Here is a 19,487-nt window from a genome sequence, read left to right as displayed (position 1 = left end):
GCAGGGCCCTTACCTCTTCCGGCAGCTGGTTCCACCAGTAAGGCGCCGTTACCGAGAAGGCCCGATCCCTGGTGGATTTCAGACGGGCCTCCTTTGGCCCGGGGATTACTAGCAGATTTTGCGAGCCCGATCTTAGTACTCTCTGGGGAACGTGTGGGGAGAGACGGCCCCTAAGGTAGGCAGGTCCTAGGCCATATAGGGCTTTAAAGGTAATGACCAGCACCTTGTACCGGACTCGGAATATTATTGGCAGCCAGTGCAGATCCCGAAGCCCCGGCCGAACGTGCTCCCATCTAGGGAGCCCTAGTAGCAGCCGGGCGGCGGCATTCTGCACTAACTGCAATTTCCGAGTTCGGCACAAGGGCAGTCCCATGTAGAGGGCATTACAGTAGTCCAACCTCGAGGTGACCGTAGCATGAATCACCGTTGCTAGGTCGTCGTGCTCCAGGAAAGGAGCCAGCTGCCTTGCCCGCCTAAGATGAAAAAATGCAGACTTTACACCATATATCAATATATCTAATTCTCAATATGGCTCTGTCTGTGGATACTTATGTGGATCAGGCCACATAAGAGGGAAGGAAGACTTTCCCCCCCAAGCTTGGTTTCCAAACTATTATGATGTGCCAACTATCATTATACATTACAACTCCACATTTTGCTGATTACAATAAAACTACTACCGAATCTAGCTCAGTGGTAGGCAGAAGGTCACTTGGGAGTGACCAATCCCTCTCTAAGCCATTAAAAACATCTCTCTTCTTTGAGAAGATAAAATGACAGCATCTCTTTACAACTACCTCCCCTCCTCTTCCACCACATATGCACACATATGCTTTTGCTCTGGATGGGAAGAACTGTGATTCTGACTTTTTCTCCCTACATCAAAGCTGCTATTTGCATCTTTCAGAGGAAAAACAGAAGTAGCTGTACGATTTTAGTCTCGAAAGGCAAGTTAGAAAATGGGGAGCGGGAAGGGGAGTTTTCAGCAGAGTCCAACAGAGGAAAGGATTCTATACTGAAACACTGTAGACCTACTCTAGAACATGGTAATTTATGTACAGGCTGCCATTTTCTGACCACTTCCCCAACCATGCCACCTTTTTCTGACTGGTATTTCCCATGGATCTCGACAAAGTAAGTAGCTCACAAAAATAAAATAAAGTGTGCTCTCCTCTGACAGATACTGATATGACATAAAATTGACAGAATATCTAGACTTACTAGCACTTCCCTTAATTTCATGCCTCAACTGAAAATCAACAGCACAAAACATCTCAGATATAAATTAAGACGATTAAACCTGATACAATTTCTCTCTTAAAAAGTAAGATAAAGGCAAACAACAATTTCAGCAACTTACCTGAGCTGTGAGTAGAGTTGTGAGAGATAAGTCTGCTCGTTCTTCAGTAATATAGGTACGTGACTTACCATCCCACAATGCACAATCCTCCAAGTCCATCAACTTCAACTGTGTCTTAGATAAATTTGGTGGGCGACTATTCTGATGCTGCTGCTGTGCCTGGCGCACAGGAATTTGTTTTCCTTGCACTGCTTCATCTGCACTCAGTGCTATGAGAGCACCTACCTCAGCTGTGTGACTACTTGACTGAGATTTAGTGACTTTGTCTTGCGAAACGGATAAGTTGCATTTCTGCTTTGTTACAAAAGATGGCTTTCCTTTGCTCCTAGAGATTGCTTGTTTTTTAGTCTTGATTTTTTTCCTTTTCTTTCTAGAGACAGAAGTCACTGAAAGTGGCTTGGAAGTATAAGGGCCAGAAGGAGTAATGGTGGATTGCTTTTTTAGAACACTATCTAGTGTTCGTACATAGCTGGTGCTTTTAGTTGGAAGCTGGTAAACCACAGGCCCACTGGATGTGCTAGGAGAGAATCCCATGTTCGTTTCCATCAGCTTCCCTTCATTTTCCAAGTATTCATCAAGCTTGTCACTGCAGAAGGCAGATCGGTTCTTCAAGGAGGCATCTAAAAAGCTACCTGAATAATCACATAAATCAACTTCAGATAAAGAATACTTCCTACATCGCTCTGAGAAACTGCTGTGTAAATTCTACTTATTGTATATTGCTGAAGCATTCAGAATATGTGTTCTAATTGTAAAAACTTTAGTAAGTGACAATAGCCACTGAAGTATCAAACATTTCCCCATTGTCACAAAGCTGGAAAAAGATACTAACTAAACATACACTGAGAGAGCAATTATGAAAGGCTACTAACTGTCAAGGGCTGCAATTAAGTCCAATACTAGATTTCTCTTTTGGAATAACAATAAATGTGGCAACTTTGAGTAACTTGAGAGTTTCTAGACAGCTAAAAAGAACCAGGTATCAAGAGAAACCCTGGAAGAGTGTACTGTGGATGGTGGCTCAGTTTACGTCAAAATGTTAAAACAGTAAATAATAACCCTCAGCAGGAACAATCATCTGTAAAGTGTGTGAATAAAAAGGGATTCAATCATGCAAAGATCAAATTAAATTAAATTTATTCACTGAAAAACCTCATATTCTTGATTTTAAGACAATATATTACACAGTATTTATTTATTTATTTATTTATTTATTACTTTCAATTTATATCCCTCCCTCTCCGCAAGCGGACTCAGGACGGCTTACAACATCATAAAATACAATCAATCCAATAAAACATATAAAACCATAATTTACTTATATCAATTTTAAAACCATTCTATAGCGCTGTTTCAGTACAGTATAGGCGGTATTGAATTCTCGACTGTGATCGCCAGCATTCTATAAGATGTCTGGTGGCAGCCCTTTTTCAGTCAAACAGCAAAGGCCTGTTTAAACAGTTCGGTCTTACAGGCCCTGCGGAATGCAGACAAATCCCGCAGGGGCCTTATGGCTTCTGGAAGGGTGTTCCAAAGTTCTGGTGCTGCCACCGAAAAAGCCCTGGATCTCGTCACACACAGCCTGGCTTCTTTTGGGCCAGGGGCAGACAACAGATTTTTTGTCCCTGATCGCAGTGCTCTCTGGGGGATATATGGGGAAAGGCGGTCCCGTAGATAGGCAGGTCCCTGACCATAAAGTAGTACTTGATCCTTATTCCTATTAATTAAAAATGGCTTAATTAAACTCATTTTAACTGAATTTAACTGATTTTAGATCATGTGTTTCAAAATTAGCTAGACCCAACAATTCTATTTTCCTAAGAGAAGAGTCTTCCAGTAGCAGAAGGTTCCATACCTGAGCAAAAACCTTCCTAGTTATCAGAACACGATCAAAGGATTCAAGTTTTTAGTAGCATACTGATCCTGGGTAACTGAATAAATACACTTCAGGGGTGTCAAACTAATTTGTTATGAAGGCTGGATCTGACATAAATGAGATTTTATCGGGCCAGGCCATGTGTCATAAAATGTAATGCTGGATTGGAGAGAAACTTTATAAAGGACACAGACAAACAAGCCTAAAGATTTGTTTAAAAACTTAAAATAAAACATTCTTAAAAGATAAGCACTCTTGCAATATTTTATTTAACAGTTTCTGATAGCTGACACCTCTTGCTCTGAATTACTGCATCAAAATCTGGAGACAGTGTAGCAATCCTGAGTAGTCTGTTCAGGTGTTGTTCAGGTGTGTATCTGTTAAGTTGCAAACCTACTTTTGTTTTATTGACATTCATAAGAGAAATTTCATGGTCAATGCTTTGAGCTTAAGACCCAGGGGAAAACATGAAATGACTGGGCATGACAAGCTTTTCTACATAAGTGGCTTCGTGTGCTGGTCAGCCAATGGAGAAAACAGAGGCTTTGCTCTGTAGCTCCTGTGGGATACAGCAAGCCTGACAAAGCAAGCTGTGATGCAGAAAGAAGCAAGGGAAAGAGAAGGAAGCAGATGACAGTGAGTTGCTTGCAGGCCTGATAGGAGCCCTCCAAAGGCCTGATCCAGCCCTCGGGCTGCATGTTTGACACCCCTGCACTATATGATAATTCAGCATGTGGATCAAATGCCTTAACTACAAGATCACATTATTATCTGATACAGACATAACAAGGTTTTTCTTCAAGAATAAAACCAAAGACAGAGAATCGTGTTTTGGAACTGCAGGCTTTACATCCAAATTAAAGACTACAGGTCCCTTCAAATTTTACTCTTCAGACAATCCACATAGTGGGACTTGTGCATCTTATTTCCTGTTCTGCTCTCTGGAGAATTAGTGTTTAAAGAATGGCACACTTTCCTCTAATCCTGAGAACTTAAACATACTTATGCTGCTCTTCCCAAGGGGTAGAAAGGGTCTTAGAATTCTAACCTATTTTTTGTCAAGGTTTCTTCTACAAACAAGTATTAACAATGCTGTAGGGAAGAATGAAAAAGTCAAAGTCTATAGGAGAGATTATTAGGAAAGGAACTGAAAACAAAACAGCCCTATCATAATGCCTTTTACAAAGTTCTGGAAAACTGGGCTGAAACCAATAAAATGAATTTTAACAGGGATAAATGTAAAGTTCTGCATTTAGGTAGGAAAAATCCAATTAATAGCTATAGGATAGGGCAGACTTGTCTTGGCAGTACTATGTGCAAAAAAGATCCAGGGGGTCTTAGTGGATCATACACTGAACATGAGTCAATAGTGTGATATGGTGGCTAAAAACACAAATGCAATTTTAGGCTGTATTATCAGAAGTATAGTGTCCAGATCACTTGAAGTGACAGTATCGCTTTACTCTGCTCTGGTAAGACCTCACCTGGAGTATTGTGTTCAGTTTTGGGCACCAGATTCTAAGAAGGATACAGACAAGCTGGAACATGTCCAGAGGAGGGCAACGAAGATGGTGAGAGGTCTGGAGACCAAGTCCTATGAAGAAAGGCTGAAGGAGATGAGTATGTTTAGCCTGGAGAGGAGGCAGCTGAGAGGTGATATGATCACCATCTTCAAGTACTTGAAGGGCTGTCATATAGAGGATGGTGTGGAATTGTTTTCTGTTGCCGCAGAAGGTAGGACCAGAACCAATGGGTCGAAATTAAATCAGAGGTTTCCGGCTCAACATTAAGAAGAACTTCCTGACAGAGCAGTTTTTCAGTTGAACAGGCTTCCTCGGGAGGTGATGGGCCCTCTGAGGTTTTTAAACAGAGGCTAGATGGTCATCTGACATCTTGTGAACTTAGGGGGAGGTATTTGTGAATTTCCTGTGTTGTGCAGGGGGGTGGACTAGATGACCTTGGGGATCCCTTCCAACTCTATGATTCTAAAGTGCAGTTGCACTTAGAATACTGTGTACTATTCTAATAATTTTATTGAAAGCAAAATTATAAAGGGGTCGGAGCAGCTTTCCTATACAGAAAGAATAAGAAGAGGGCTTTTTATTTTAGAGAAAAGACAGCTGAGGGGAGGGACATGACAGAGGTTTATATAATTATTCTTGGGTTAGAGAAAGTGAAGCAAGAACTTCCTCTCTCTCCCCCATAATACTAAAACCTATTCGGCTGATGGGCAACAGATTCAGAAGAAATTTCCTTTGGACCACTGGTCTGATTCTACATTGCTGTTCATACTGTCTCATTTTTATGTTATTTATTTTTGTGGCAATGTTACATTACTTCTTTATGTTAACAGGTTTAATTTGTGTAGTATGGAGTTGGATGAGAAACTGAAAGCTGGCAAAGTTCTGACTTAGGATTCCAAATTACACTTCTTAATTGAAGGAATATAACACTCATAGTAAGAGTTCCTTGGCTCTCTCAATAGATGGTGGCAGGCACTGATTTAGAAAATGTAATCTGAGTAGTAAGGATAAAGTATTTATCAGGAATGAGGGATAAGGATGCTCTAAAGCAGGGCTCCCAACCACCGGGCCGTGGATCGGTACCAGTCTGTGGCCTGCTAGCAACCGGGTCCCAGAGCAAGGCAGAGCAGCCCCACCTCCCCCTTTGCCTGGAACCCAGGCAGACAAATGAGGCAGTGCAGCCTCGCTTCGAGGCTTCTTCCCCTTGTAGGCTGGCGGAGGGGGCAGCGCTGCTGTGACCTTAGCCTACCTCTCATTTACCGACCACCACCAATCAGGTGATTAGTGGGGGTCTTTAAATGAGAGGGGTAGGCAGACTGACCTTCTGCTGCCTGGCCACCGGGGGGGGGGTGGTGGCAGAAACAGCCCCAGTCTCCCTCCCTCATTTAAAGACCCCCACAGGGGCAGGGAGGCAGTCTGGGGCAGCAATACCCCCAAGTGCTCCCCCCGGCCCGTGGAAAAATTGTCTTCCATGAAACTGGTCCCTGGTGCCAAAAAGGTCAGGGGCCACTGCTCTAAAGGATTTCAGGTATGTGACAGAAAATCATACCCAAAGAGCTCCAGTAGAAAGCACAAAAAGCAGTATTTTTAAACTTCCAAGAAACTGTTACCAATCCTACACTAACATCAGTCATTAACATCAGGGGAACACCTTGTCCTCTTTGCCCTGTTTGTTGGCCCACCACAGCAACCAATTGGTCACTGTATGAAAGAGAATGGTGGACAAGATGAACAACATATTGATTCAGCATGGCTCATGTTCATTAAAATAGAGAGTTTCTAGCTTTCTAACACTCTCTCATCACTGCAATTTGTGTGTTTTTTTGTGTAAGTATATGACCACACACACTTCAAGTTCTTCACACACATATAAAGGGCTATTTTCCATAGCCCTGAGGAACCAGAAGTATCAGCTCAGATTTCCAACAGTCAAGAATTCTGGTATCATCTTTCACATATTTCCATCCCCCTTCCATTACTTTCACTAGATTCCTCCAATATATCCAAATATCTCGTTTCCACTTCCCAATCTTCAGTAAATAATTCAATGCTAAGATCATAGTTACGTCCCTCAATTTTCTGTTATCAAATAAATAATGGCAGACTTCTTTCTCCTCCCATCAATCCAAAAGAGGAACATCTAAAATGTTTCTTACCTTCATTTTTTGAAGTATGTAACTTCCCTCGCCAACCCTTTATCTTTGTGATGTCATTTGTCTTCCCAGTTCTAGAAACAAAGGGAAGTCCAGCATCTGGGAGGGATGGGGGGAAGATGACTTGGTTTAGCAATCAGCGATACTATGGAAAATGTGCAACATTAATCATGAAATTACACTGTTCCAAGTCCCCTTAAGTCAATGGAATTAGAAGGGTGTAACTCAGTTTAGAGTGCCATTGTACATACATCAAATTTTAACGAGTCATATAAGCACTGTTGCTAGTCTTCTGAGAATACAGCTTGGAAAACATCAGATCAAGTTCATATTTTCATTAAACAAATAAATCCCCTTATTAGTCAAAGCCTGATGCCATTCAGAGCCAAAACAGTTACAGAGCAATTCTAAGCACTAAGAACTGAACTCTAGTCTAAGCAATGGAGCTTACTCTTAGGGAAATGTTTTTAGGATTGCACTATTAGACACTGTGATGGACAGCAGGCATATGCATGCTGAGAGACAGCGCATATGAGTGACAGCTAATGGAACTGCAAGTGAATGGCAGCTAACAGAACGCACTCTGATTGGTGAACTGCTTCTAACTGTTAAAAGAGGGTGGCAGTTAGACGGAGAAAGCAGTTACAGAGTTGAAGGAGTTGGAGAGTGACTAAAAAGAGAGTGGTGGTCTTGGTGATGCTCTCTAGTGCATGTAAAGGGAAACAAAGCAGAATCTTATTCAGAGGACATGTGGGGTGGCTTTGAATAATAAAGATTCTGGTAGCTGTTCCCAGGAGTTAAGAACAGTCTCTGTATGTGTAAAACATAGAATTACATCTTCAGAAGGAAAACAGTTTCCTGTATTAAACTTAAGTGTCCAGAGGGGTAAACATCATTAGGGTTTGTAGAATCTTTTGGGCTCAAGTGCCGTGTTCTACTGGAGAAAGTTTTCCTTCCAGACATTTCGCTCTCAGCTGCGGAGAACATCCTCAGTGGCGTTGCAGCCGGAGCAGGTGCTCTGACCTTCTTGGCTGCTGTGCATTGAGTGGGGACCCAACAAACAGCTCTCCAGCAGCCCTGGCCCCACTCAATGCACAGCAGCCAAGAAGGTCAGAGAGCCTGCTCCGGCTGCAACGCCACTGAGGATGTTTTCCGCAGCTGAGAACAAAACGTCTGGAAGGAAAACTTTCTCCAGTAGAACACGGCACTTGAGCCCGAAAGATTCTACAAACCCTAATAAAATCCAACTGTTTCAAACATTTTTCAGAGATTTACTCTACAACTCAAGCTCTACCACCGCATCTGCAGAAAAAAAATGTAGCCTTACCAGCTGAGCAGGAATTGGTCCCAAAGGTTTTCCACAAAGGACAGTCATTTGAATAACTTAGTGGCAGCTGCACACCTAAGTATTTCAGGTCAATACTCATTGTTGGGTCCACAAAATTCAACTTTAGTCCCACTATAACAAGAAAATGCCACCAGTAATTATAAACAAGCAATTTTACTGTGAAGCTAGGTAAACAAAACAGCTACATCCTTCCTCTGGGCCAGAATTACACTATGTAAAGACAATGCTACTACCTTAGGAAGATTTGATATTTGAACATTTTGTGCACACTGATTAAACTAAAAATTACCAGCCTATATCTAACCGTACATTTAAGAACATTTAAGTGTCTTTACATTTTTAAGAGTGGTCAGTGGTTTCCTATCACAATCAGGGTTTCAAATAAACAGAAGAGGTAGCATGCTGGTTAGTCTGACCAGGGTGGTCTCTACTCCAGCCTTCTGACAGAAGGAACTCAGGTGGTCTTCTAAATGCAGTTACTACGTAACATTTCAGATGTTAACCTCTTGGTTCAAAGAACAGTTATCAGGTAGGAGCAGGGGCTGTCAAGGGAAAGGAAAACTAGACACAGTGCAGGAATGTGGGCTAGTGAGGAGGTGATAGGATGTTTCTTCCCCCTTCTCATGGGTTCCCCACTTGTATGTTTACAGTAAACAATGTTAGACACTGAAAAGGCAATTGGTGAGGAAGGTGAAATGCCATTCCTGCCCCCCCTGCTGCCACTCCCGCTTCCTTCCACAATACGATGGACTGCAATATCTTTTCTGGAAAATATTTTTATTTGTAAAAAGATCAGGAATTCAATGCAATAGCTGGACAAGGAGAGAGAGGGAGATAAATAATATTTATAAGTAGATTTGGCTTGCTGAAGCGCCTCCCAGTTTCCTCCCATTTATTTTAACTGACGGGGAGAAAAACACACAACATAAATACAGAATCATATGCCAAATAAATTCTCCATACAATGTTTAATCCTCAGAAGTGTTAGTCCATAAGCTGCTCATTGGGGAAGAGATACCAACTCTTTACAAACTCCCACTGGCTGTCTGAAGTGGGATGACAGTAAGTCTTGTTCATATTGGTTAATAAGGATAGCATAACCCTTCCATGACGGAAGAAAAATAACCTTTCTTCACTGCACTAATCATTTGGGAATTTAATAATGTCACATGACACATGAGGGAAAGTTTTTTTTAAAAAAAAAAACCATATGAAAGTATGAAACCTTCAGGAGATATTTTAATGTGTTATCTATCTTAACAAGCAAGAAATAATCTTTGAACAAGGAGAATAAGATGCGAGAGAGCAGATTTAAAAATAATGATGGACAAACTAGTTCCTCCTCCCCACAACCTACTCTGGTCACTTGAGGACTTACAGAGCAAGTAAGGTTAAGGAAGCCCAGGTACTGATTTATATATAAATGTTTCCCATTGTCATAAGAATTACGGGGAGGAAACGTAACAAAAATCTGTTTTTAACAGGACTGGTCACTGATCCCTTTAAATCTAACAGGCAATAGAAGAAACAACAGACAAAAATTCTGCATAAGAATTTTGAAAGGATTCTGTCTACAGTTCAAGGTTAGGTATACGTGATTATTAGACAGAGAGAACACTCCCAGAAGATAAGGTAAACATTAACTTATTGTTTCATTTTATTTCACAACTTGAAGACTGGACTTAACAAGAAATTTTCTGCAGAAACTGAATACAGTCTAAAAGGCAAAGGAAATGACAACCTACAGGAAATCCTGACATTTTCTATCAATGTAAATAACAATATCCACTACTTGACAGGCAGACATGCATAACACAACATCTACCTTCCTGAAGACTAGGATGTATCACTTGCTTGTACTTAAAAGACTTCAAATCTTCCAACAGTTCTTTTTCTAGTTGCTGTATCCTCTGACCATCTGTCAAAAAAGGAACATCTAAGTATTTTTATCATAACCAGAGACTACTTCTGATTCGCTCCTACCCATGTGTTCCCCTCATTCTGCTTCAAAGCTCCCACCCATCACCAAAGATGTAAAATTTCCAACAAGCTCTGTGAAAAAACTTTTTCCAGAAAAAATAGAAATTTTGGGGACAACTGAAATCTATGCACCTAATTTAATAGGTGAGAGAAAATTGCAAAGTAATGTACTCTATGCTATCTTAGCACTTGTACAGTAATTTTTGCAGTCTGATTAGAGGGAATTCAATTTTCCATGAAACATTCATAGTTTTCCTCTGAGGTTTTGGTGCAGTTTCTTCCTCACCTTTTGATTTCCCCCCCCCTCCAATAAGTTAGGGCAGTGGCCCACAACCTTTTTGGCACCAGGGACCGGTTTTGTGGAAGACAATTTTTCCACGGACTGGTGGGGGTGCTGGGGTTTTTGCTGTCCCAGGCTGCTCCCAAGCCCATACCCCATCTCTGCCCCTCTTTAAATAAGGAGTCTTTAAATAAGGAGTAGGTGAAGGTCTCTGCCTCACTCTGCGGCCCAGTTGCTAATGGGCCACAGATCGGTACTGGTCCACGGACCAGGGGTTGGGAACCCCTGAGTTAGGGCAATAAGCTACTTTCTACCCAGTCTATAGGTATGTGTTTCATAGTGGTTCAAGGGAGGTAAAAAGATCAACAAGAAGTCAGGTCAAAAGGACAGCAGAAGGCATGCAGCAGTCGAAAAGCAATGCCCTGTATGTGTTCTCATGAAGATCAGGTAGCCTTATAGGTGCAGAAACGCATCTTGGATTTAAGGGCCATATATGTTACAGCATGCCCACTTTGTCTTTCAAAGCATTTCACTCAATTCTAAATGAGAAAATATTTCATAGGAGTCCCCCCCCCCCCCATTTCAATTTTTCCACTGGAAAAGTAGAGGAAGGTGAAATGCCTCAGAAAACAAGTCCCTCCTCCCAAATGTTTCAGCCTGCCGCCCCCCAGCCTTCAGATCTCTATCCACTACACCTGAGAAGAAAAGAGAACATGAAGTTGTAGCAACAACTCAGTGTACAGCAAAGGTGGAAAACACAACATCTATGCTGGGATTATTACGATACAAGTTGAAAATAAAGCACACCATATTATAATAGCCCTGCACAGATCTATGGTGCAGACTCATTTGGAATACCATGTATAGTTTCCATCACAGTATCTCAAAACAGATATTATAAAACAAGAAAGTTGCAGAATAGGGCAATCAAGATGATTAAGACAGGGCTTGACAAATCCAAGGTGCCAGGTCACCAAGGGGGAGAGAAATTTCATTATGCCATCTGGTATTTTCAGCAATGACTTTATAGTCATGGGCAATCCTCAGTGGAAGTACAAAGCTTATTTATCATTTCACATCAGAATACACTATTGTAGGAGACAAACGCACAAACATGAGGTCTGTGTCACTGCTTGTGTGTAAGTTAATTTTACACCATTTGATGGTAGTAGATGAATTCATTACTGAATAAGCTATCTCCTATACACTGTCACAATGATAGCTAGGCTACCTCCCTTACTTAATCATACACAACACTTTTGTCATAACTTGGATAAAATCATAAGGACATATGAAGAGTTTAGGATTAAGCTTCGTGACAGTAATAACCTGAAAGTAGGATAATTACAATACAAATTCCTGAAGTCTGAAAAATAACTGATTCCAAAAGTCAAAGAAAATATGTCAAGGCCTGGAGTAAGTGGTTGGAACACCTTACAGGAATAGCTAAGGAGTCTGGGACTTTCCAGTTCAGGAGCAAAATGACAGGGGAAGAGGAGGAGAGAAACACACAACAGAGGTTTCCAAAGTGTGCATGGGTTGTAGAAAGTGAATACATAGCACTTTTTCTCCTCCTCTTATAATATTAGAACTCAGAGGCACCCAATGCAGTTGACAGGCAATAGATTCCAGACAAAAGGGAGCTTCTTTACTTAACGAACAACTAAATAGTGAGATTCAATGCTAGAGGACACAGTGATGGCCACAAGCACTGGCTTATTATGCAATGGTGTTTTGTCTTGCTTTCACTGTGCATGTCCCTTGAGTTTTCCTTTTCATTCTGCATTCTTTTTTCTCCCTTTAGTGCTCAGTTCACTTCCCTTTTGCTGTCTCTCCAAGCTTTCTGAGAGTGCTTTTACAGGTTGGTTTTTCCCTTGCTTCACTTCCAAGCTGAAGGTAATTCAAAAGCATATTGATTCCCTTGGATCTCACCCCTGCCCCTTTCCTACCCATCATAGGCCATACCCACATCCAGGTAATTCTGCCCACTCTGTACCTCTGCCATTCATCGGTATGTCTCGTTTTATGGTTGTTGTTTTTTAAATTATGCCCTGACCTGGATAGCCCAGACCAGCCTGATCTTGTCAGATGTCAAAAGGCAAGCAGGCCTGACCCTGGCAACTATTTGGAAGAGAGACCTCCAAAGGAATAACCAGGGCTGGGACGCAGAGACAGGCATATCAAACCGCCTCTCTGAAAAACTTCTATGCCCCAGTAGGAGTCACCAGAGGTCACCATGACTTCCAAGTATGCAAGCTCATACTCTCTCTCACTCTCTCTCACATACACACAAATACTAAAAAAAATTACATTTGTACACACAAATACTAAAAAATTACATGCAGCATGAGTATAGCAATATGAAACTACTGCTCATTTCAGATCACCATTTAAAAAAAAAGATTCCTGGCTGGGCTGCCCTCTCTTGCTGCCGGGTTTAAACTAGACCGGGAGGAGATTCTTTCTTGCTCCAGATGATGTGTTATAGTCAAGCCTACTGACAACAAAGTTGACACCAAGCCAAATTTCTGCTTGTTACCTGGATCACTGTATGCATCATATGGAGCTAGTGAAGGAGTCTGTGTATTCTGAAGGTCTTCTCTCTCTTCAGCTCCATCAACAGTGTGGATATCAAGAGCTTCCTATATTAAACAGAGCTAAAATGAATGTTAACTATCTTAATAAAATTCTGTTACACTAAATAATCTAACCATTCAGGAAAGTACAAAGGTCAATTAAAAAGCAAACTGATCTAGACATAAGAACACAAAACTCAAGGGCAGTAAAACTGGGTGTTCATGTTACTCAGCTATGGCCAAAATAATGATGCACCCCACAGCACCTTAAAGTCTAGCAAATTGCATTAGTTTTTGTGAGAATTCATCTGACTCATGAAAGACCCTGGCTCACAAAAACATGTGTAACAAAATACATTTGGTAAGTTTTTAAGCTATAACCAGACCCTTTTATATTTAAACCACAATATCTAAATCATTAGATTTAGATGAAGAGAGAAGCCTCATAATACAGAAAACCCACAATACTAAGCTTACCACTACCAAGAGCACTGTGAAATCAACAGTTCAGTAGAAAACTCAATGCACCTTCAAGTCTGTAATTATACAATGAGCAACTTCAATGTACTATTTACTGTTTCTGTCAACTCTAAATTTAATTCAGGTATAGATTTACCTTAGATGCAAAGGAAACAAAGAGCACTCCATCCACATCCTCAAGATCAGGCTTAACATCTAAATGGGTACTGCAAGGCCCAGAAGAGGTATAAGTGCCAGCAGCAATTGACCTTTCTGTGAATTTTAGCGCTTGCCCAACCTCTGATTGTTTTATTTTCCGTGGTCTTCCTCTTTTACGTGGGCCCAGTATCACAACTTTTTTGTTACCAGCAATATCCTCACAGGACAGAGGAGTCTTAAATGCACTTGTATTTTTTTCCCCTAAGGTATCTTTTGCTGAAGACAACCCACTGCTTTGAACTGCCTTGAAACTGTGGGTAGATGCTTTCCTTGTTACAGTGAGACTGCTGTATGTTTCAGCTTCCCATGGCGTATCTCTTGCTGAAGAACATCCATCTGGAATACTATTTTCAGAAATTTGTTCAATTCCTATTTCCTCGCTTTTAATGTTTGTAAAGGGGCCAGAAAGATCACTGTTTGCAAAACAAGTAGACAAAGAATCCACTGAGTAACTGAATGGCAATTTCTCACTTTTAGAAGGTGACAAAACAGACTGTGAAAGACCAGAGACTTTTACTGTATTCCTGGTGATTGTGCATGGCTCCAGATAGACTACAGGCATCTTCCCAGTCTCCAACTTTAACATTTTTGCTTTTGCAACACCCAACTGGCTATTCTGTGTTCGCTTGTTGGATTCAATTTCCATCTCCTTTCCACAAATTTCACTGTGTTTCTTCAGCTGCTTGTCCCTTGAGTCATCATTACTGGAATATTCTTCATCTCCTTCTTCCTGCTTCACATTTATCCCCTCTAAACACGTACTTGATCCATAATCATATTCATCCACTGGTTCTTCTTTAACAACAATATTGATGCCTCCATTTGAGTTCTGTGGGGATGGCACATGACATCTGTTTTGAGAAGGGCTACCTACTGGGCTGAACAAGAAAAGATGCAAAGCAAAGAATATTCTCAATTTAAAAAACAAGATGTATTGCTTTGTCTATTTTAAATATAACAAACATTGAAAAATTACAAGCTATAACTTGGATTGCTTTCTTTCAGAAGATAGTATCCCTTGATTGGACATCACTGCCATTTATCTTAAGAGACTGCAGCAAACCACTAACACTGAAGTTTGTGTTTAGTATGTGCCTACATTTGGGACACATATTAATTTAAACACACTCTTTTATTCAGGGCAATCTTTCACAAGTTTAACAATACAAACTCAAGTATATACACATTGCAAATACAAACTAGAAATGTATTTAAAACAACTGTACTTTATTAAGACTGTTTCCCAGAGAAGTTCCACCTTGTATTTGGAAAGATACTAGGCTGCACTATCGCAGAATATAAACAACTGACAATGAAAAATCTAATGCATCCTATTGTTTGAGGTGGATTAACAACTTTGTAATATCCAAAATAATTTATAATCAGCTTTTGTAACCGCATGCATTGCAGAAAGCTGCTAAACAATAATGTGATCTACAAATTGAAGGTAACAAGGTTCTCCTTATGCTGCTTTTTGATAATGCTTAATTTGTTCCAAATCCAACAGACAGAGATTTAGGTTTTTGCTGCATGCACCACTGTTAGGTGTCTGTCTCCTCCTCTTCACCATTAATAAATATCTGAAGATTTTTCTTCCTCCAGTGCTTCCAGAGATCTCCTGTTTACTCCTCTTTTGTAAAGGCAGGCTTTTAGCACTTTTTAAAAGCAGCTCTTTAATGCCAATCACTTAACAGAGGATACAACTCAAACTCCTTATTCAGGTGGCTTCTTCACTGACTATAACCAAAGAAAGAGAAACTTATTGCGGCAACTGTCAGGAGATACTGGATCCCAGCTAGTAAATGAAGGAAGGAGAAGTCTGTTCTGGTTATGAGTAACTCTGGCTTCAACATTGGAAAAGCAACAGTGTAAGAGACTAGTAGCTCTGGGTTACAGCTCCCTCTGTCACTCAGCTGAAAGATCAAATTCCTGCTATGATGGGGAAAGAGACAGAAGGTCTATCCATTTGATTTTGGAACAGCAGAGGAAAATCCAGTTGTAAACTCATTCATTGTACTGAGAAAGTCTACACAGTATAGGAGGTTTGAGACGGAAAAACATCCAACTACCAAAATGTTAACATGAGAAAATAAAACTTTTTTTTTTATAAAACAACCCATTAAATTAAGAAAACCCATAGAGTCACAGAGACAAGCAACAATGAGAATTTAAAAGAATGGGGCAATTAGGCCCTCAAATGTTTCTTTGTTAGGAAATTTCAATATCTGACAACAGCAAAGGTACCATTCCTGTCATGATTTGATAGGACATTTAAATGTTGATGATCCTAAGAGTGATTTGGGAAACAGCTCTGTACATTGTTTCTGCAAAGAAAACAAGACCAGAAAAGGGGAGAGAGAAGAGATTAACTCCTTGCAGTGGAAAGCACAGATTTTTTTAATGGGATTGTCCTTAGAGAGAAGGAAAAGTGTAACCCACTCAGGGATACCATCCGACCATCAACAAAGAAAGGTCCTTGGCTCAACCAAGTGATAGAAAACTTGTTTGTTGTGCATGCTAGATTACAACCAAGAAGGATGCAATCAAATCAAATATTCATGACAAAGACATACACAGAGAAATTTACTAATTATCCTTCCGAGGTCGGTAAAATGAGTACTCAGCTTGCTGGGGTTAAAGTGTAGATGACTGGGGAAGACAATGGCAAACCACGCTGTAAAAAGTCTGCCATGAAAATGTTGTGAAAGCAACGTCACCCCAGAGTCGAAAATGACTGGTGCTTGCACGGGGGACTACCTTTACCTTTATTTACTAATACCAAGCTTTTTCTCCAAGGAACTCTGACTAGCCTACATACAGTTCTCAGGCAGTTTTCCAGGGCAAATCTTCTCTGGACACATGAGAGGTCTTCTCTACAAAGCATTCTCAAAGGACTGAGCATACAGATTCTCAAAGACAAAACAAAAAATGGGAAACTTTGTTCTCTCTCATTTTCAGAACATACTGTACAATTATCATATTCCTTGTGCAAGGAAACAATACACAGACAGCATTTAAAGTACTTCCAAACATTCTAAAACTCCTATACACAGGCCTGGGATAGCAACAACTTCAATGAAAAAATGCTTTGGGGAATACTTATTATAATTGAAATGTATTTATTCTACAAAAACATGTTTAATCTAAAGTCTTCTTTTACTACTTCTACCACAGAAAGATTTATAATTTGAACTCACTCAGCTATACAATCAGTTCCTGAACACTATACTATCTGAACAGCTAGTATTTATCTGCATGAGTGTTTTCCCATCAAAGTAAATTCAATCCTACCTTTCCAAAGCTTCCTGCTTCAATGCTGGCATATCAGAAATGTGTGCATCTCTCTCTGTAAGACTCAAAAACTCAGGATCTGAACTGAATAATTCTCTCTCCAGATCTGTGTTATATACTGCACCGGAGGATGGTTCTAGGTTCCTCTGCTCTGGATACAAATCATCAGCTTCAGTGGAATGCCTGCAATTGCCTGGAGAATTCACAACACTACCTCCTTCATGCTCTGAGTTACCATTTTGTTTAACATCACGTTGAGGCCTAGTGCTCAGTCCATCATCCCTGAACCCTTTTGCAAATGGATTATAGTCTATTTTTAGTTGTGTAATTTGGATGTTTTGATAGGCTGTCACAGCAAAGAACTCTGTCTGTGGGAAGGTGAAGGTGCGGACATCAGGACCGTTCAGCTGGATAACTTCTGTGGCTTTGTCAGCAGGCACCAAATGTAGGCGAGGTAGATAGCGGTGCATAGAGTGCAAGATGATGTGCCCTTCCTGATCCAACGTATTGTTAGTAAGTTTGAGTTTGTAGAAAGACACTGGCTGGTGCATCCAGTAATGACCTGTAGAAGGTGATTCTGGATGAATAAATACTCGCCCCAAGACATGAGGTTCTGCTTTTCCACTGGGCTCCCAACTATGCCCATTCCATTTATAGCGGTAGTTGTCAACAGGAGAAATATCCATGACCAGGATATACTTCAGGTCGAATTCCAATCCCGTGATCCAGTATCGACAATATGGGAACATACGCCTTCCTTGCTTAGTAAGAATCATTTCTGTATTGCGATGGTAGAACTCATTCCACATGGTATTGTTGTCCAGGGTGACAGTAATGCCTCCAGAGGTACAATCCGCAGGAAGGCAAGTTTTCACTTTAGATTTTACTGGTACGGTTGCATTGCTAGCAACACCACAACTGTCTCGATTTGAAACTAAGTTTCCTTGATCAACTTTTCCATTGGTCTGTGGCTGTTTCACAAGGACATAAAAAGCAGGTGCTGTGCCTGTTGCTGCCCCTCCATCCTGGTTCCCTAACACTACTGGCTGGTTCTCCATTATGGAAAGTGGTTGATATTTCAAAGTTTTTCTTTTCTGTTCATCATCCTGAAAAACCAGTGAAACACACAATTAACATCCTTACAATATAAACAAGACATCCTGCAATATAAAATGTCCCTTCAAAACATATATAAGCAACATCAGCATCAGCATCACTGTATCTAATTCTCAGAATAGCCAAACCTATAGATACCTAAATCAAGAGACCGAAGCCATGATCAGACATGACAAATCTTTCTACAAATCTTGAAAATACTTCAGGTTTGCAGATAAATCTGAAATCTTAAAAGGGGGAGGGACCTACCAAAATAATAGAAGCACCACTGCTAAGACACTACATGGCCAGTCTTGGTTTTTGTGAAGAAAAGGGGCAGGGGACAGGACCCTTTCCATGGATATTCTGGCTGCCTGAGGTATGGAAGAAGGGAAAACTGAATAAAGGGGACAGATAAAGGTAGGCTGGCTGGTGGGTAAGAAGGAGAGGAGGAAGCAGGAAAAGGGGAAAGGCTATAGGAGAAGTGAAAGAAGAAATAATGGGAAAGGGGGAAATAAGATGCACCCCGGGAAGGCCTTGTGGGTTCCTTGCACCTCTCTATAATTGTCAGGTTGTTCTGCCTTAAATCAGTCATATTTGACGAACTATGTGTGGGATACCTGCTGGTCTTTTGACTGTAATAAACCTGCTTGATTGACTGAAAATCATGGACAAGCCCCAGTGCTTGTATCTGGTATATTTACCTCCCTTTACTAACATTATTTAAATTTCACCAACATTATTTAAATATAATTTAATTTTTTTTCAAATTCAAATTTTCCTGGAAAATCCACATCATTGCTCAATAAATGTGGAAGCAAACTTAAAGCTAAGTGTTATAAGGAGCAGAGAAAACTGAAGTAAATCATGGGATATCAAGAAATTTCTGCAGGCAAACAATGGTTTAATGTTCAGAAGCTCAACTGAAGCGATGGACATTTTGTTATTCTGTGGCCTCCCTGCTGCAGGGACCCTGATGATATAACTCTGCTGACCCATTTATCTCATACCAGCCGGGGGATGTATGGAAGGAGTGGAGGAAACTGAAACCACCAACTACAGAACTGGAGTGTGATGTTGTGAGCCCCCGTGAGTCCGCTTGCAGAGGGGGCGGGATATAAGCTTAACGTAATAAATAAATAATAAATTTTTAGACTGTTATATTGCTTTTAGATTGTATATTGTTTTATTATATGTATCTGATTTTAACTTTATATTATTGACTGCTATTATCCACCCAGAGCCCATTTGGGAAAGAGCGGTCTATAAACTGAAAATAATAAATAAATAAAAAGTAGGCATGGTTTGGAATCTAAACAACAGGTGT

The 19,487-nt window shown here is 40.6% G+C and overlaps 1 protein-coding gene across 1 annotated transcript in view; it reads right to left on the bottom strand.

The window, feature by feature from the left end:
• The window catches only part of LOC132590003 (MAX gene-associated protein-like), a 94,937-nt gene that overhangs the window by 67,896 nt on the left and 7,554 nt on the right, over positions 1 to 19,487 (bottom strand). Inside the window, exons 3-9 of the mRNA XM_060262821.1 lie at positions 17,066 to 18,171; positions 13,713 to 14,652; positions 13,060 to 13,162; positions 10,086 to 10,178; positions 8,240 to 8,371; positions 6,916 to 7,011; positions 1,361 to 1,992 (exon numbers count right to left, since the gene is read on the bottom strand). Coding sequence (XP_060118804.1) covers positions 1,361 to 1,992; positions 6,916 to 7,011; positions 8,240 to 8,371; positions 10,086 to 10,178; positions 13,060 to 13,162; positions 13,713 to 14,652; positions 17,066 to 18,123 — 3,054 coding nt within the window. The 5' untranslated portion in view covers positions 18,124 to 18,171. The remainder of the gene's footprint in view (positions 1 to 1,360; positions 1,993 to 6,915; positions 7,012 to 8,239; positions 8,372 to 10,085; positions 10,179 to 13,059; positions 13,163 to 13,712; positions 14,653 to 17,065; positions 18,172 to 19,487) is intronic.

This window comes from Heteronotia binoei, chromosome 21 (genome assembly GCF_032191835.1).
Source record: "Heteronotia binoei isolate CCM8104 ecotype False Entrance Well chromosome 21, APGP_CSIRO_Hbin_v1, whole genome shotgun sequence".
NCBI lineage: Eukaryota > Metazoa > Chordata > Lepidosauria > Squamata > Gekkonidae > Heteronotia > Heteronotia binoei.
Note: the sequence above shows the minus strand (reverse complement) of the source record. Positions and strands in the feature narration are given on the sequence as shown.